Source organism: Crotalus tigris, unplaced genomic scaffold (assembly GCF_016545835.1).
Source record: "Crotalus tigris isolate CLP2741 ecotype Arizona unplaced genomic scaffold, ASM1654583v1 scf7180000018716.860359, whole genome shotgun sequence".
NCBI lineage: Eukaryota > Metazoa > Chordata > Lepidosauria > Squamata > Viperidae > Crotalus > Crotalus tigris.
The window spans coordinates 214,908-231,775 of NW_024097164.1; the positions used below are offsets into that span (position 1 = coordinate 214,908).

The following is a 16,868-nucleotide window of genomic DNA, read 5'->3' on the forward strand; positions in this document are numbered from 1 at the left end:
GATGCAATCCTCAGGTGTTCTTGGGGCTTTTCTCATTTGCACCAAAAGCTTTACTATAAACCAATGCAGCACCCACAAACCCACTAGTGTTATATAGCTGTTGCAGCTTTTACCTGGCAGTTGCAACTGGCTGCATTTTTTTATAAAGTATCATAAGACTCAGTGCCTAATCTACTGAGACTGTATTACAAATATTGTTAGGTGCTATCGACAGAAGAGAATATTTATTGCTCAGGGTTGAACTGTGGGGCCTTGGTGTTCTTTGAGCTTGGTTGTTTTCTTGCATTAATTACCAAACTAGATAACATTATCAATGCTAGAAGGGAGTGGAGATTGTTCTCATTCTATATAGTAGTAGTTTGGCCTATCAGTATTAGTGGGGGTGGTTGTGGTGGTCCCTTGATTGGGATCAAGGAAGCACCAAGACCACTCCCACCAACATTGACAGAGCAAGCCACTACATAGAGCAGTGGTTCCCAATGTTTTCTATACCCCGCACCCCTAGAACGCTCTGATATATTCTTGCACCCCTTACAAAAGTTCAAAATAACGGCAACCAATTATGCATATAAACTATAATTTTGAAAACCCAAGATGATATTTTGGAATATCATCTTGCACCCTTGGTTGGGAACCCCTGAAATAGAGAGAAATATTCATTCTCTAGCCCCACCATTTTAAAGAAACATTCATTCTCAAATGGCATTTAACACAGCTGTGGTTTGTACATACACTATGGGATATACTTACTTAAGGATGCTTCATATAGTTTCACTTGGTTGTGCCTTCTGAGCAGCTGACTTCTGATGAATTGTGAATATTAAATACATGTGATTCTGAGCCAGAGAACAATTTATGGGGGAAGTAATGCACAAGTTCTTAATATAGCCAAACTGAATTCATAGTATCACCAGATAATTACAAATGATGCTTTTACCAATAGAAGGGATTTTTAAATGTATTTTATTAATGCATTTTTCCCATTCAGTCATGTTCAATTCTCAGAGATTGCCTTGACAAGTCCTTGCAGTTTCTTGGCAAGGTTTTTCAGAAGTGCATTGCCTGCTTCCTAAGTCTAAGAGAAAGTGACTAACTCAAGGTCATCCGGCTGGTTTTGTGCCTAGGTGGGACTAGAATTCATGATCTTCTGGTTTCTTGCCTGATGCCTTGACCTCTACACCACATTTGCTCTCTAATTCATATACAATCATATAAACTTTATCACAACTAAAATTTCTGTTCCATTTATGTCCTGATGGAACTTATATGGATTATTGAATATACATGTTAAGTGTAAATTAAGATCTATATTATGTCCAGAGAGCTGCAAAAGTTAGTGAATAGTAAATAACAATGCTAAAAGTTTTCCTCTCACTTACTTTTTCCCTCTCACACTTATATACAAGATTATAATATCATAAATTTATTTATTCAGTACCATAGGAAGTCCTTTAAATAATGAAGACTCAAAATTTAGATTTTTTTGTTGTACCTTAATTATATGTTAAGGTTCTTTTATTGAATTGAAAAGCGCTATCACTCATTTTCTTTCTTTTTTCCTTTTAGATCTTTCAGCTGCCCAAAGAAAGTTTGCTCGTTCACTGAGGGATTTCAGGTTTGAATGTATTGGTGAGGCTGAAACAGATGATGAAAGATGCATAGGTATGTCAATATAAGAAAATTAATACAAGTCACCTTTGTTTAACAACCAATCACTTAGCAGCCTTTTGAAATGGATCCCCCCAAAGCTATTTATGACTTGGTTGCAGAGTTCCAATAGACACACACACGCACGCACGCACGCACACAGTGGTCACATGACTATGATTTGCAATGTTTTTTGGTTAATTTCTGGTCTTCTTAGCTGATTTCCAGCAAAAAAAACATACATAGAAACATATGGATTTGTTTAACAACCATGGCATTTGCTTAACAACTATGAGGTTTGCTTAATTACCTTGGCATTTGCTTAACAATCACTGCAAAAGAAGTAATAAAATCAAGTCTAGACACTTGGTGCCTTGACTTATGAATGTCATGATTCATAACAGAAAATCCAGGCTTTATTATGGTTGTAACTTGAGTGTCTATATAAATCTAAAATTTTATTTTTTATATTTTATTTGCTACATAGTGTCTGATATTTATTTATATATATGTTTATATTTATTCATGTTACAGATGCATCCCTTCATGAATTCTCTAACTTTCTGAAAAATTTAGAAGAACAAAGAGAAATAATGGTGAGTTCTTTTTTTAAAATGTCACATGCAAAAGTGTGGTTGCATTCTAATTTGGTTTCTATTTAATAAAATATAGCAGTATGTAATGTGTCAGCTCTGTCATCTGCATATTTCTCATTAGTTTTCAAACTCCAAAAGTTTGTTATATATCCATTTGAACCTCTTAAAGAAAATCTTTTAATTTAATCTAATTCCTCTAAATCAGCGGTTCTCAACCTGTGGGTCACGACCCTTTTGGGGGTCGAATGACCCTTTCACAGGGGTCGCCTAAGACCATTGGAAAACATATATTTCCGATGGTCTTAGGAACCGAGACACTGCTCCTCTATCCGTCTCCAGGCAAGGGGAGCGGGAGGCAGAGGAAAGCCTGAGCAGGGAGGGATCTGGCCCAGGGAGGGCAAAGCCGCGTTTGGGCGCTGCTTCTGGAGCTCGCGGATGCTGGCCCAGCTCTGGCATGCTTCAGGTTAGAGGTTGTCTGCTGCGTTGCCACCAGGAGCCTCAGCTGGCTAAAGCACCTTTCAGAGAAAGAGCAAGGCCGCGGTCCAGTGTGGCCCTGCTTTCTGCTGCAGGGCGACCCAGCCAGCAGCGTCCTACTCTCGTCGTTTCAGGGAGGAGGGAGAGGAAGAAGAAGAAAGCATCCGCCCGGCAGGCTGCTACCTTCGCCTCCTCGCGACAGAGAAGTGCTTTGAGGCAGATGGCAGGCTATAAAACTGACGCTCAGCTCAAAGTGGGGATGGGCGGGCCTACGAAGCCACTGCTCCTCCGTGGGCGGACAGATAGCTGGATGGCTAGGAAAGTTCCCCGACTCTTCTGCTGTGGAGGAAGAAAACCAAGCTTCGAGATCTCGCGAGCAGGCACGCAGACGCGACTGAGCTTGCAAGAAGCCCAGCAAGCTTTATGTTGAGGCGGGCGGTTTATAAAAGGAAGGAGCAGTCTCCTCATGCTCCGGAGTGGGGGAGGGGTGATGGTATGTCCGTTCGCTTCCCAGAAGAAGCTGCTCGGGACATCTCCATTGCTAAAAGATAATGCCCTTGCTTTCCTATGATGTCGAAGGTGTCCTATGTTAGGAAAAAACAAAACACAATTCCCATGCAAAAACAGTCCACTCGTGATAATGCAAAACCTAATGAAGAGCGTAGCTGTTTTTATTACTCTTATCGCAACTCTGAGAAGTAAGTTGGTGGCCGTTGCTGCATAGGAGTTAACTGAGCTCCCAGATAACCATCCTCACACAATTGGAAGTTTGCATTAGATCCCCTAAATTCCCAGTGATAGATCACACTAATGATAAATGTGGGAGCTTTGTTCCTACTTATGTGGTGGGCATAAAAGTATAGTAGCTTTTTCCTCTCTTCCCACGGCAGCTGATTCCCCCCCCCCTTGTCCTCTTCTGAGATCCCTGCAGCCCTCCGTAAGACAGCATGTACTTTTTGATTCCTGCTGCTCAATTCCTCCTCCCCTCCCTTGATGGCTTCCTACTTGTGGGATGCAGGGGAAGGGAGCAACATTTCATTACAGGTGGGAGAAGGAAAACTGGTCGAGGCAGTGAAAAGGGAAGAGATCAAGGGGGGGGGGGCTTTGGAGATAAAAGCTGCTTTAGGTGAATGTTTTGGTTTGCAGCATATGTTTCCCTTTCCCCTCCTGCCTGCCTTTTCTCTGTTTCCTAGTGTGCCTCTGGAAAGCCGGGAGGGGTGGGGCAAAATAAATCTGCTCCTAGTGTGGAATCAAGAAGCTCCAAGGGGCCTTTTTTTGCAGTTGCTGCAATAATGCCTCCCCATTCTTCCTGCCCTGGCTGCTGCACCAAAAGCAGTTGATTATTGCTCAGTAGAACCAGTAGTGGGGTGGGAGGAAGGAATGCATTTCCCTTCTGCTGCCTGCCTCAGTGGACAAGACCTCCTTCCAAAAATCTCTCCTAAGATTCTGGCAGGCACAGCTCCAGAACTGAGCTATGCTGACTCAGGAATTCTGGGAGTTGAAGTCCATGAGTCATAAAAGAGCCAAGGTTTCCCTTCTGCCTTCTTCAGAGAGAGAAGCTCTGAAGGTCCTTAGGATCAATTGTCCTGGAAGGAGAGGGGTCCTCTTCCACACCCTCAGTGAATTTCAGCTGGAGGTATTAAAACGGGCAGTGGCTCAGGCTGAAGAGGTAAATTGTGTGGGCCACATCACACACATGGACAACAAATGTCTACAAGTATAGCTCCCCTTGAGTATCACCTCAACTAATCCTTATTTTCTCCCACCCCATAAGCACTCCCTCCCCCATACACAGTCATATTAATTTTTCACAGGTCATACTTAACCTAATGAGGCAACTTCAAGGGCTCATTTAAAAAAGAGAAAAGGTCAGGTCTCCCTTCAGAGCCACAGGTGGAACAGCTGAAGGTGTGATTCGGCACCCATGCTTCAAGACAAAATTTCATTTATTTGTAACTAGAAATAAATATTTCACAATATATAATTACATACTGTTTTTGTGATTAATCACTATGTGCTTTAATTATGTTCAATTTGTAACATTGAAAATACATCCTACGTATCAGATATTTACATTACGATTCATAACAGTAGCAAAATTACAGTTATGAAGTAGCAACGAAAATAATTTCATGGTTGGGGGTCACCACAACATGAGGAACTGTATTAAAGGGTCGCGGCATTAGGAAGGTTGAGAACCACTGCTTTAGACAATAATAAAATCTCCCTCAACAATGTGAATGTTTATTTTCATTTATTAAATCTATTACATAGCTCTCTAGGTGTGAGCAAGGCTTTCTATATTTAACTATAGAGAGGAAAGTTTTTGCTTAATCTTTATGATCATCATCATCATCACCACCCCCCAAACTTAACAATTGTCAGTAAGACAGGCAATAAAGTCCGGATAATGGATGTTGCAGTGGAATAGCAGAATAGAACAGAAGATACAAAATACAAAGACCTACCAGTAGCAGAAGAGTGACTGTGTTAAAAGAAAGCAATGATAGTACCAATAATGCTAGATGCCTTGGCTGCAATCTCAAAACATCTGGAGCACCAATTGAACAGTTTCAGTATTGGTAAAATCACCATCACTCAACTGCAAAAGGCATCTATATTTGGAACAGCTTACATCCTATGGCAATACTTTTAACACCATCTACCTATCCCAGGTTCTTGGGAAGGACTCAATAGGTGAATAAAAATGCCAGTTCAGTCTAAACATCTGGCTGATTGTGTGACCAACCATAATTTATTAAACTTGTATGCCGTCTAGCTTACTAACTTTGGTGCCTGACACGATCAAGCAATAAATTACAATAAATTAATAATACATAAAAGATAGAGATACAAGATGACAACTGCATGAAACAAAGACTTGGATGAAAAGCCAGGTCTTGTGGCTCTTCTAAAGAGTGGAGACCATCTGGATCTTGTAGGAAATGTCATTTCAGAGGTGTGGCTACAAAGAAGTTGTGCTTTATTATAATTAAGTAAGCAAAATATATTCTGTTGCACTTGGATATATACTCTAAAAACATTGTTGTCTAAAAAAAGTTATTAGAACATAGGCATGTATATCCTAGCTGAAGTTATTTGAAGTCCGTTATATTTCCAGGAGAGAAAAATTTACAATTAATAGAATAATTTACATACATGTATACTGTTTTTCTTGTGACAATGATAGTTTATTAATAGAAGTTAATGTGGATTTTTTTAAAACATATTTTCATTTGGAAAACATTGTCAGTGTAATGTTTTCTTCCTATTGTAGAATAATCATAAGTATACTTGTATTTATTTTCTTCTTCTTGAAAGGCCCTAAGTGTAACTGAAACTCTCATCAAGCCTCTGGAAAAATTCAGAAAAGAACAACTTGGAGCAGTAAAGGTTTGTCAACAACTTTTGTATTTATAGCTTATTTTCCATTTTATCTGTTTTGTTTTGCAAATAAAATGGTAAAAATTTAACTTAAGTAGGAATAGATGATTGTTTCTTCAGTACTTTACGTGTGCATTAAGATCCGTTAATATTTAACAAAAGATTTTGTATACTTGTATATAGCAACAACAATAACACTTAGACTTATATACTGCTCCACAGTGCTTTACAACATTCTCTGAGCAGTTTTACAGAGTAAGCATATTGGCTTATCCAACAATCTGGGTCTTCATTTTTCTGACCTCGAAAGAATGCAAGTCAACCTTGAGCTATTAGGCTCAAACTCCTGGCTGTGGGTAGAATTAGCCTGCATTCTAACCACTTCACCACCATAGCTCTGCATTTTTGCTTTTCTATTCAGAACTGTTTACAAACTTGCCAAGACTCTTCCATCTATTAACCAAGGCCTATGAGGTGATTTCAAAAAATGTATAACCTCTGTGTGTGCTGTTGTGTTTTATATTTTATTGAACAAAAACAATGTATACCAAAATTGGATGTAGTAGCTTTGTTATAAATTGTAAATTAAAATTCTTCATTTTTACAAAAACATGTACAGTATCTACAATAATACATTTGTGAGGTTAGAAAGGACAAAAACCAAACAATTTACAAAGTTTATGTATTTCATGTATAAATGATATAATATTTCTTTCATCTTTCCATTTAAAATGTTTTAGGAAGAAAAAAAGAGGTTTGATAAAGAAACAGAAAAGAACTACAGTTTACTGGAGAAACATTTAAATATGTCAGCTAAAAAGAAAGAAGCACAAATATTGGAGGTATCATTTATACTACATTGTCAAACTTCTATCTGTTGTAATCATTTGCAATAATAATTCTTTTGTAGATAAGTTGCTAGCAGCTATTTTTCTATTCTGGGTTGGGAGCAGGGAACGAATAGCTGGAATCTGAGACTTTCTATCAATGATAAATATTATTTGTTTTATACATAATAAACACAATTAATTTGCAGTAAAGTGCCTAATGTAGAAGATGACCAGGCAGAACCCATGCTGGGGTCAAATGGAGTCATTACTTCCCAGAAGAGATCTAAGTCCAGCCTCCTCATGAATTCCATTAACCCTTATCTAGTGCCAATTTGGTTGGACTGTTAACTAGATCAGATTCTTGTGTATAGGTAGCATAAAATAAACTTTTAGTGCTTTGAACTCTACTTCTGTTACTGGTTTCTTGCACCTGACACCTACCAGTGCTTAGATTATATATGTATTTTACAGAATCCAAATGCAAGTACATTAGATTGCTGTTTTTGCTTATGTGTCAGTCATTAAATTTATTGTGTGAATGCAGGTTATACATTTTAATTTTAATAAAATGAAATCTGAGGGCTTACATCTCCTGATAATCGTTTTTTGTTTTTTGTTTTTTTTTTTTGGTGGAAATTGTGCCTCTTTTAATAAACTGTTTCAATGCTTTACAGTTATTTGGTCTAATTTGTTGAGAAAAATAAAAATAGTTTAAGCTTAACTTTCCTGTCTGTTAATTTGTCAATTCCCCCTCCCCCATTTACTCTAATACATTTATTAAAAGAAAGTTATTATATAAACACTTGGAATTAATTCTGAAACGTGAGAATTTTAACCTGAAATCCTTTGACCATAGAGCTTGGTGTGTATAATTACATTTAAGTTAGTGCAGTTAATGATTCTGTGTTAGATTGAGATACAATATATTTCTGTATAGAATCTCTGAATCTTAAAAAAAGCAAAACTATATATATTTTTTATGCAGGCAGATAACCAAATCGAGCAAAACAGAAAACATTTCTATGAACTGTTACTTGTATATGTGTGTAAACTGCAAGAGATACAAGAAAGAAAGAAATTTGAGTTTGTGGAACCTGTAAGTAGAATATTAAAAATGTATCTGAAAGAAAATAAATTTTACAATAGAAAACAAGTAAAAGTTGCTTTAGAAACAAATATAACCATTTCCATTGTGCTGAATACGTCCTTTTGCTATTTTACTGAATTTATACTTAATCACAGTACGTTGTGAATTATGAATTTACAGATTATTATTCCACAGTGGAATTCTGTATTATGCCATAAAGTCCCACTAAACATAGAACCTAATTTATTTAAAACAATGCTAAGAGGAAAGTAAAAAGAAATTACTCCTTTGCCATCTAAGCTAAAAAGAAATCTTACTGTGTTTTAGGTCCTGTCATTTTTTCAGGGTATGTTCACTTTCTACCATCAAGGATATGAACTTGCCAAAGATTTTAACCATTACAAAATGGATCTGCAGATCAATATCCAGAATGTAAGTGACGCCATCCTTTGATTGTAGGATAAGTCCATCTGTAACTCTGACCCTGCCATTGCAGTTTTGTATTTCTGTAATGCATGATAATATTCTACAAAACTATGGAAATGTAATGCCATCTGCAGGCTAATATGCTACATGACTTGTTAAAGCCTTTATGCAGTAACCAAATTAATATTTCTGCACATTTTGTATATAACTTAATAATTGAAAATAAAAATGAATTTATTTTCTCTATTAATGTTTAACAGAGAAAAGTATGTTGCATTATTTTTAAATAAGCTGAAATATATATAAAATATTTTTGTTGAGAGTTCCATATATTGGACATTGTTATCAAATTAATTGGAAATTGTAATATAAACTGAAAAATTAATTTTCTGTAGAGAAGATTGTGGTATTATAAGCAATTATCTATGATGCTTATGTTCATGTTTTAGTATGAAATCAAAACTACAGCGCTTAACAGTCATTGCAAACTCAAATGTTAAGATAACTTTTATATATTATGTTGTATTGTCTTCTATTGTTTTATTTCATTACATTGTATTATATGTTTAAGTTAAGTTAATGTAAATTATTAATTATTTGGATAATAATCCAAATTCAGAAAGAATTAGTAGGGGTAACACTTTCATCAATTGGACAGGCTTTCGTATGTGGGTTAGACACAATGATGTCTTCAAAATGCATATCATCCACTTTGAATGTCTATGGAGGTTCTCATTCCTCCACGTCATGGTTGTCCCAAAAGTGCTTTTCCAAAAGGGAACTGGACTTGTTTTTTTCTTTGAAAGAATTTCACTTCTCATCCAAGAAGCTTCTTCAGTTCATGAACTTCAGTTCAGTTAGCTGGATGACTTTGGTCTAGTCATTGCTTGTCAGCCCTAGGAAAAAGGCAAAGGAAAACCAATTCCAAAAATGTTGTCAAAAAGAAACTTAAATGAACTTCATTAGGCATGAAAGCTTGCTGGGTGATCTTGGGCCAGCCACCTTTTCTCAGCCCAACTCATCTCACAAGGTTGTTAGTGTGGGGAAAATAGGAGGAGGAAGTAATAGTAGTGTTCCCCACATTGAGTTATTTATAAAAATAATAGACGTGGTATATAAATGAAATTTTAAAAATGTAATCTCCAGGAATTAAGACAAAAGATAACACACACAAAGCCAGATAGTTGCCTACCATCTCCAGTTAGTAAGTTTCAGCAACCAGAGTAACACCTTGGAAGAGTTGTAATTGTTCTGACCCAGACAGAACAAATTCCTTTAGTCCAATCCAGGGCAGACAGGCAACTCAATAGAAATCATTGCAAAACAGATAAATATGTTTATTCAGAAAAAATACTTGCTTTTATGTTGTTGCTTCTGGATAACACATCTCTGTTCATTTCCATAGGTAAATTGATAATGAATTTTCCCCTCTTCTTCTGCATAAGCATCACATGTTAGCATAGGAGCTCCAAGCCTTGTGGCTGGGAGGCATGAGGCTGGATGAACAAAGGCATTCCAAACTGGGCATGTAGCCAGTATGTCCTGAGAGGAACTCAGAAACTCCTCCCACTGACCCATGAACATGAGATGACTGACTAGCTAAACTGCATTTCCCATAATCCATCTCTTAAGGAAACAACACTTAAATCAATAAATGCCAGATATTCTAACATACTGAAACATGCTCTCTAGTTAGGGTTACATAGAGCTATATGATCCAGAACAGTAATCTTCCATGTTTCTGTTATCTGGGAAATAGTATTTAATATGTTTGTAGCCATATACAGTTGACAAAGAGATATTAAATACCAGGAGATTGATAGTTTTGATATTTTTTTCTAGAATCACTTGTTTATGGTTTTCTGTTGTAAGTTTTAAAATCTTTTCTTGCAGACAAGAAGTCGTTTTGAGGGAACAAGATCAGAAGTGGAAGACCTCATGAACAAAATCAAGCAAAATCCCAAAAAACACAAAAGAGCAAATCAATTTGCAATGGAGGGTTATCTTTATGTGCAGGAAAAAAGTAAGCTATTTGTTTCATTTCATGGTAAGAATTTGTAAACATGTATTCAGGCTGTTTAGCGGTGTTTTTTATAATGCTAAAAATTTAATGATTTTATATATGGGTAAGGCTTGTTTAATGACTGTTCTGCTTAGTGAATTAAAGTTAAGACATCTGAAAAATTAACTTTATGACTGATTTTTTTATTTATTCCTGTGATTATGTGATTGAAATTTGGGTCCTTTGCAACCAGTGGGTGTTTACAACTGTCGCAGCACCCACAGTCATGTGCTTTCCATTTGCGTACCTCACAATCACCTTCCAATAAGCACAATCAGTGGAGCTGGCAGTAAAATCACAAGTTTCAGTTTATGACCATGTGTGATTTGCTTAACAACTGCAGAAGAAGTGAGATCATAAGTCCATCATGGTCACATGATGTTTTGCTTAACACCCTCATAATTTAGTAATGGTGCTACTAGTTCTAATTGTGGTAGTTAAATGAGAACTACCTGTATAGAATTTTTTTTCTCTTTTCATTTCAATTTCCTACATTTGCTCTATTTTCGATGTTCTTATACAGGTAATCCCCGAATTACGAGCGTTCACTTAATGCTTGTTCAAAGTTACGTAACAAGCACCCCCTAGTGTTTATGAACAAGTCCCAAAATCACAAATATTGCAGCACCATGACAGTTCACCCTTATGAATTACTGAGGCTCTGCAACATTCACCCTATTTCCCCCCCACTCCCCACAATTTCCCCCTCCCTTCCCATAAACAAGATGTACTCATCTTGCAAAATATATCTCCTCTCTGCTGCAGTTTCTTTCCCTTTGAGGGAGAGGAGCATTGGCTTGGAAATGCTTTTTACACCAACAGTGGAAGTTCCTGGGTGCTGTAATTTTGCGTGAGTTTGAACACAAACTCTCTACAAAAGACATCATGGCCCTCAGAAGATTCCATTCGTGGGGGGGGGGATTGTTTGCTTCATTTGCATTCCTCTGGGGCAAAGTGTGGAATTGGAGTCAGCTGGATGCAGGAACCAATACTGTCCATTGCGTGGGTATGCTGCTTGCTCACGTGTGCTGGCCTTAGTTTGAGGGCAGAAATGAAGCCTTCAACTAATCAGGAAGGCATCATGGAGCCAGGCCTCTTGCACCTGCATCCAAGCCACTGCTGGTGGCAGTAGCAGCCACCTGAGTGGCCATAGTCTTCCCTCCCCAGCCAGCCAGCCAGCCACCCCGCCCAACCTACTCATTTTCTGACTGGCTGGCTGGCACAAATCCTGACCACTGTTCTCCTTGTTGTCCTCCCCATTCAAGCGGAGTTTCTTGGCTCCGTCTGAAACAAAGAGAATGGAGACGTAGCAGCAGGATTGCTCTCAAGAAGACCCAGGTGTGCTGCTCACTCATGAGTGCCAGCCTTATTGAGAGCCATCTCACTGCTGCGCCTCTGCTTTTTTCCACTTAGAGCTGAGAAACTGAAGCCGCTGTGGCTGCTTGAGTGGGGAGGATGACAAGGAGAAGAGCAGTCAGGATTTGTGCCAGATGGCATGCCAGGCAATGAGTAGGTTGGGTGGGATGAGGGCTGGCTGGGGAGGTGGCCGGCACCACCAGTGGCTTAGGTTTTGAAGCTCTCCATTGGCCCTGAAACACTTTTTAACCGAACGGAGACCTGACAGAGACTGCAAGCTCCGTATGCCTGGAATGTGGCGCTTGAGAAACGGCGCCTTTTGCTCTGTTTCTCAGTCTGCAATGTCAGCCATGTGGAGCTTGCAGTCTCCGTCAGGTCTCTTAGGAGAAAAGATGTTTCAACGACCATGGGCCATTTGAAAATGAAACAAATGCTTAGTTCCAAACACCCCATATGCACTCAAACTCTTTTTATCCAGACAGAGACCTGACAGAGACTGGGAGCTCCACGTGGCTACTAGTAGGGCGCTTGAGAAATGGAGCGTTTCACTCCATTTCTAAGTGCTCATTTGCATGCAGATGGAATTTCCAGTCTCTCCAAGGTCTCTGTCCTGATGAAAATTGTTCCGGCAGTGGTGGAAAGAAGTTGGGGGACGGGAGCAGGAGATAGTCACTGCAAATACTGCGTGAGTTCAGGCTCCCATTCTCTGGAAAAGAGGATGGGTGCCTGAACTCACACAATAGTACTGGCACCCAGGAGCTTCCATTGACTCTCCTTCAAAGGCAGAAACCGCAGCAGAGAGGAGACTGATCTTTTCAAGGTAAGTGAGTCCGGTGCGGCAGGAAGAAAGGGGGAAGTGAACTCGTTCAAGGTATGAGAGTCACTCCCGTGAATTCTTGAGTTACGAATGGAATGGTCAGGCTCCATTACATTCGTAACCCAAGGACTACCTGTAATAATTTTACATTTTCTATTGCTTTTGCTGTTGTGATTCTATTAACAAGAATGCATATATTGGATTTATTTATTTGTTTTTAAAAAGAACTTTGATTCAAAATGTAACAATCTGAAAAATAGGCTGAATGGAAAAACATCTTTATATATCTAACAATTTGAAGTTTTAATTATTATTGTTTTGTGAAGGACCTGCACCATTTGGTTCCAGTTGGATAAAACATTATTGCATGTATAAGAAGGAGTCAAAGAAGTTTACTATGTTACCATTTGAACACAGAGCAGGAGGAAAAAGTGTGAGTATATTTCATATCAAAAGAACAGTAAAAAAGATAAAGTATATTCTGTATTGCTTCTCTGTGTTTTTGACATTTTCTTTTAAATATAGTTAGATACAATATTGGGAATTACAAATAATAAGTTTGGAGAGATCTGAAATGGAATTTTGGAGAGCTTTAACAAAATACCCATATTTTATCCATAGTAATTCATTAATATCAAATATATTTGAAAGCTTATTTGAATGACTTCTTAGTAAGGCACAGAAATTACATTCCATTGATCAGCTCATATTACATTCGATATATTTATTCAAATATACAGTACTTTTGCACAGTATGTCTTTTTCCAGGAAACCTGTTCATATTACCAGTTTTGAAGTTAAGAAACTCTTTGATAACTGTTTGAATATTCCAGAATCTGCAGCATTTCAGTTTTCTTACAATATTCATCTTCCCCATGTCATTTCCAAATTATCAGTATAGCAATAGCAATAGCACTTAGACTTATATACTGCTTCTAAGCAGTTTACAGAGTCAGCATATTTTTCCCCTCAGTCTGGGTCCTTATTTTATTGACCTCAGAAGGATGGAAGACTGATTCAACCTTGAGCTGACTCGAACTCCTGGCAGTGAGCTGAATTAGTCTGCAATACTGCATTCTAACCGCTGGGCCACCACGACTCATTGTATTGGCTACTGTATTGATAGCAATCAAGGCAGAGTGATTTTTATTGAACTTTTGGTGACAGGATTCTTCCTCTTCTATGCCCAATATCCTAAATCAGTCAATTTAACTTGAGTGTCAGCCAAAATGATGATGAAGAGGAAGATTTTCTGATCCCATCTGTTACTCCGTAAAATATTCTGTTAGTCCTGAGAAATTCATTTGATGATATAGTGAATTCTAGGCATGCATTATATTCAGTTCCAAAAATTCTACAATATTGATGGATGCTTTCATTCTAAAAAAAAATATCAAACAATAACAACAATTAAATTTATGTTATTAATCACATTTTTCCTGGCATTTTAGTAATAGTCTCTGTCATCATATTCATGTAATTAATTTATTTCAGGGTGAATTGGAAGTCTATGTACTTCAGAACTGTACCAAACGGAATACTGATTCTATAGATAGGCGATTTTGTTTTGATATGGAAATATTAGAGAGGTAAGTCGGTCAGGTGTATCTTAATATTACTTTTAACTGAATTTATTTCAAATTATTACCTATATAGTTCATTTGACACAACCATTCTTATAGGATGACCTTATAAGTCAGGGCTTTTCAACCAGTGGTACGGGTACCACCTGTGGTACATTGGCAACTGGCAGGTGGTACGCGACCATCCTAGAAAAGTGGTAGCGGGGGAGGAGAATGAGCTGAACCGGTGGTAGCACTGCACAAGCCTGAGCGAGAGATGGCTGGAGCTGCAGGGCTGTCCGGGCTCAGCGGAAGCGCCAGGATCAGTACCGTTTTCCAACTGATCAGCGCTTCTTCAGAGCTGTCAGGGCTCAGTGGAAGCGCCAGAATCAGCGCCAGGCTCCAGCTGGAGCTCAGCGCTGATCCTGGTGCTTCTGCTGAGCCCAGAAGAAGCGCCGATCAGCTGGAATATTGCAGCATCTCCAGGGTCTTGTGATTTACATTCAGATGCTTGGCAACTGATTCATATTTATGACGGTCACAGTGTCCCAGGGTCATGTGAAGTGACCAAAACCTGTTGCAACCACCCAGCAGATGGGGGGAATAAAAATCAAACACCCCCACCCCACCCCCGCTGCCAATCCTCAACAGAAATGCTCACAACAATGAAAACCTCAGGAGGAAGAGCGCCGCCGGGCGCTGTCTTGCTCAGCTGTGGTTTGAGGGGCACTTTTTTCAGTGCTATTGTAACTTCAAACAATCACTAAGCAAACTGTTGTAAATCGAGGACTACCAGTACTTTATCACTTTTTTCCTTTTTGGGGGGTGGGTCATCAAGTTTTTGACACCTTGCTAGGCGACTGGTGGTATTCGGATGTTGCCATATCCTAAAAGTGGTATAATGGGTAAAAAGGTTGAAAGGCCCTGTTATAAGTAATCTTCTGATCATATAAATGTAGATTTGAAAAGAACCTTCAAATCCATTTAGCAGCTCTGCATAAAGTGCAAGAAATCTAGAAATAAAGCAACTCTAACCACTCACCAGTTTCTAATTGAATATCTGCAGTGAGAAAGGGGCCATAATTTTTGTGGTGATAGCTTCAGTGCACACTATTTTTGTCATACTTCTCCTAGTGGTCAACCAAAATCTATGGTCCTGTAAAACAATATGTTTAATTTTGCCATCTAGAATCAAGCTTTTCCATTTTCACTGTGCAATAGTTCATATAAATGAAATGTATATGATACCTATGAGTCCTTTTTTCTCTGTAATAAATATATCTTGTTCCTTTAGTCCAGACATGTCAAACACAAGGCCCGGGGGCCAGATGCAGCCCACGAAATGGTTTCATGTGGCCCACGAAGCCATCCTGGAAACAGTGAGGGAATGGCCCCTGCTGCCTTGGCCCTGGCCCAGGCCGGCCGAGAGCCAATGTACAATTTTGTGGTTGCCATCTATGCTGAAACACATTCAGTCTTAGCTCCACAAGGCCGTCTAGAAACAGCGAGGAACCAGCCCTTGCTGCATTGGCCCCGCCCCCTGGGTGCATGCTGGGGAAATGTCACCCCTTGTGAGGAATGAAGAAATGGAGCATGCCTTGGCGCTTGCCTCGGTCCCACCCCGTTCTGCCTCAGATCTGTCCCACTCCTGCCCAGGCATCTTTGACGCGAACAATGTAGAGCTGGCCATGCCCACCTAGTAGGCTGCACCCACCCTGGCCATCCCCCCCGAGGGCAACAACAATGCTGATGCGGCCCTCAATGAAATTAAGTTTGACACCCCTGCTTTAGCCCATCTTCATAGGAACGTTTTCCATACTTCTGATAATCTTGCTAAAAACTATATCCTTGAAACCAATATAAAGAGTGGAATTAATGCATACATTTGGTAAACAAAGGAAATTCACAGTCTTTGCATTAGGGTATATAAGTAAACTAAATATTCTAATAAACTAAAAGATACCCAGTCTATTTGGAATTTTGAAATGGGGATATGTACAAAATGGCTGTATCTTCTGGAGACTTTCTTATTTGCAAAGCATCAGACCACTGTCTGCTATCTCCTTTAACCAAATTCTCCTTATTTTTGACATTTTTTTTACTAACTAGATATATTTTCAAAACATTGGGCTGAAAATGCCTATCTTTTTTATTTTTAAAGATACAGTAAAAGGTGAGACAAGGATATTTGTGATTACCAAGAGAGATGCGACATGAGTGCATTGACATTGGCATTCTTAGATGCCACACTAGGGATCCTAATTTTAAACTCTGCATGCTTTTAGTGATTCAGTTAATTTACTGCATATTTTAATTATATCATTATATAATATTCACTATTCCTTTTCAAAATAGAAAGTGCAGGAAAAAAGTAAGAAATACAAAGAAAAATAAATGAAAGTTAAAGAGATTACAGAAAATATAAATAAATTAAATGTAAATGACATCAGTGTCATTGGCTATCCATTTTCATACCTTTCTGTTCTTTCAAATTATACTTTGTATTTTCCTTAATTTGTATTACGTTTCTATATATTTTTAAATTTCAGTAGATGTTATTGTTAAAAATAATGATTATACTGAATTTACCATACTAGTATTGTAGAATAATTACTTTGGCCATTCTT

General features: G+C 38.4%; 1 protein-coding gene across 2 annotated transcripts in view; it reads left to right on the top strand.

Annotated features, from left to right (window-relative positions):
* ARHGAP10 (Rho GTPase activating protein 10) overlaps positions 1-16,868 on the top strand; it is a 114,571-nt gene that overhangs the window by 32,778 nt on the left and 64,925 nt on the right. For both annotated transcript variants that reach the window (XM_039355656.1, XM_039355658.1), the window contains 9 exons: positions 1,567-1,662; positions 2,182-2,243; positions 6,039-6,110; positions 6,842-6,943; positions 7,917-8,027; positions 8,346-8,450; positions 10,338-10,467; positions 13,006-13,112; positions 14,174-14,268. In XM_039355656.1, the coding sequence (XP_039211590.1) occupies positions 1,567-1,662; positions 2,182-2,243; positions 6,039-6,110; positions 6,842-6,943; positions 7,917-8,027; positions 8,346-8,450; positions 10,338-10,467; positions 13,006-13,112; positions 14,174-14,268 (880 nt within the window). The remainder of the gene's footprint in view (positions 1-1,566; positions 1,663-2,181; positions 2,244-6,038; positions 6,111-6,841; positions 6,944-7,916; positions 8,028-8,345; positions 8,451-10,337; positions 10,468-13,005; positions 13,113-14,173; positions 14,269-16,868) is intronic.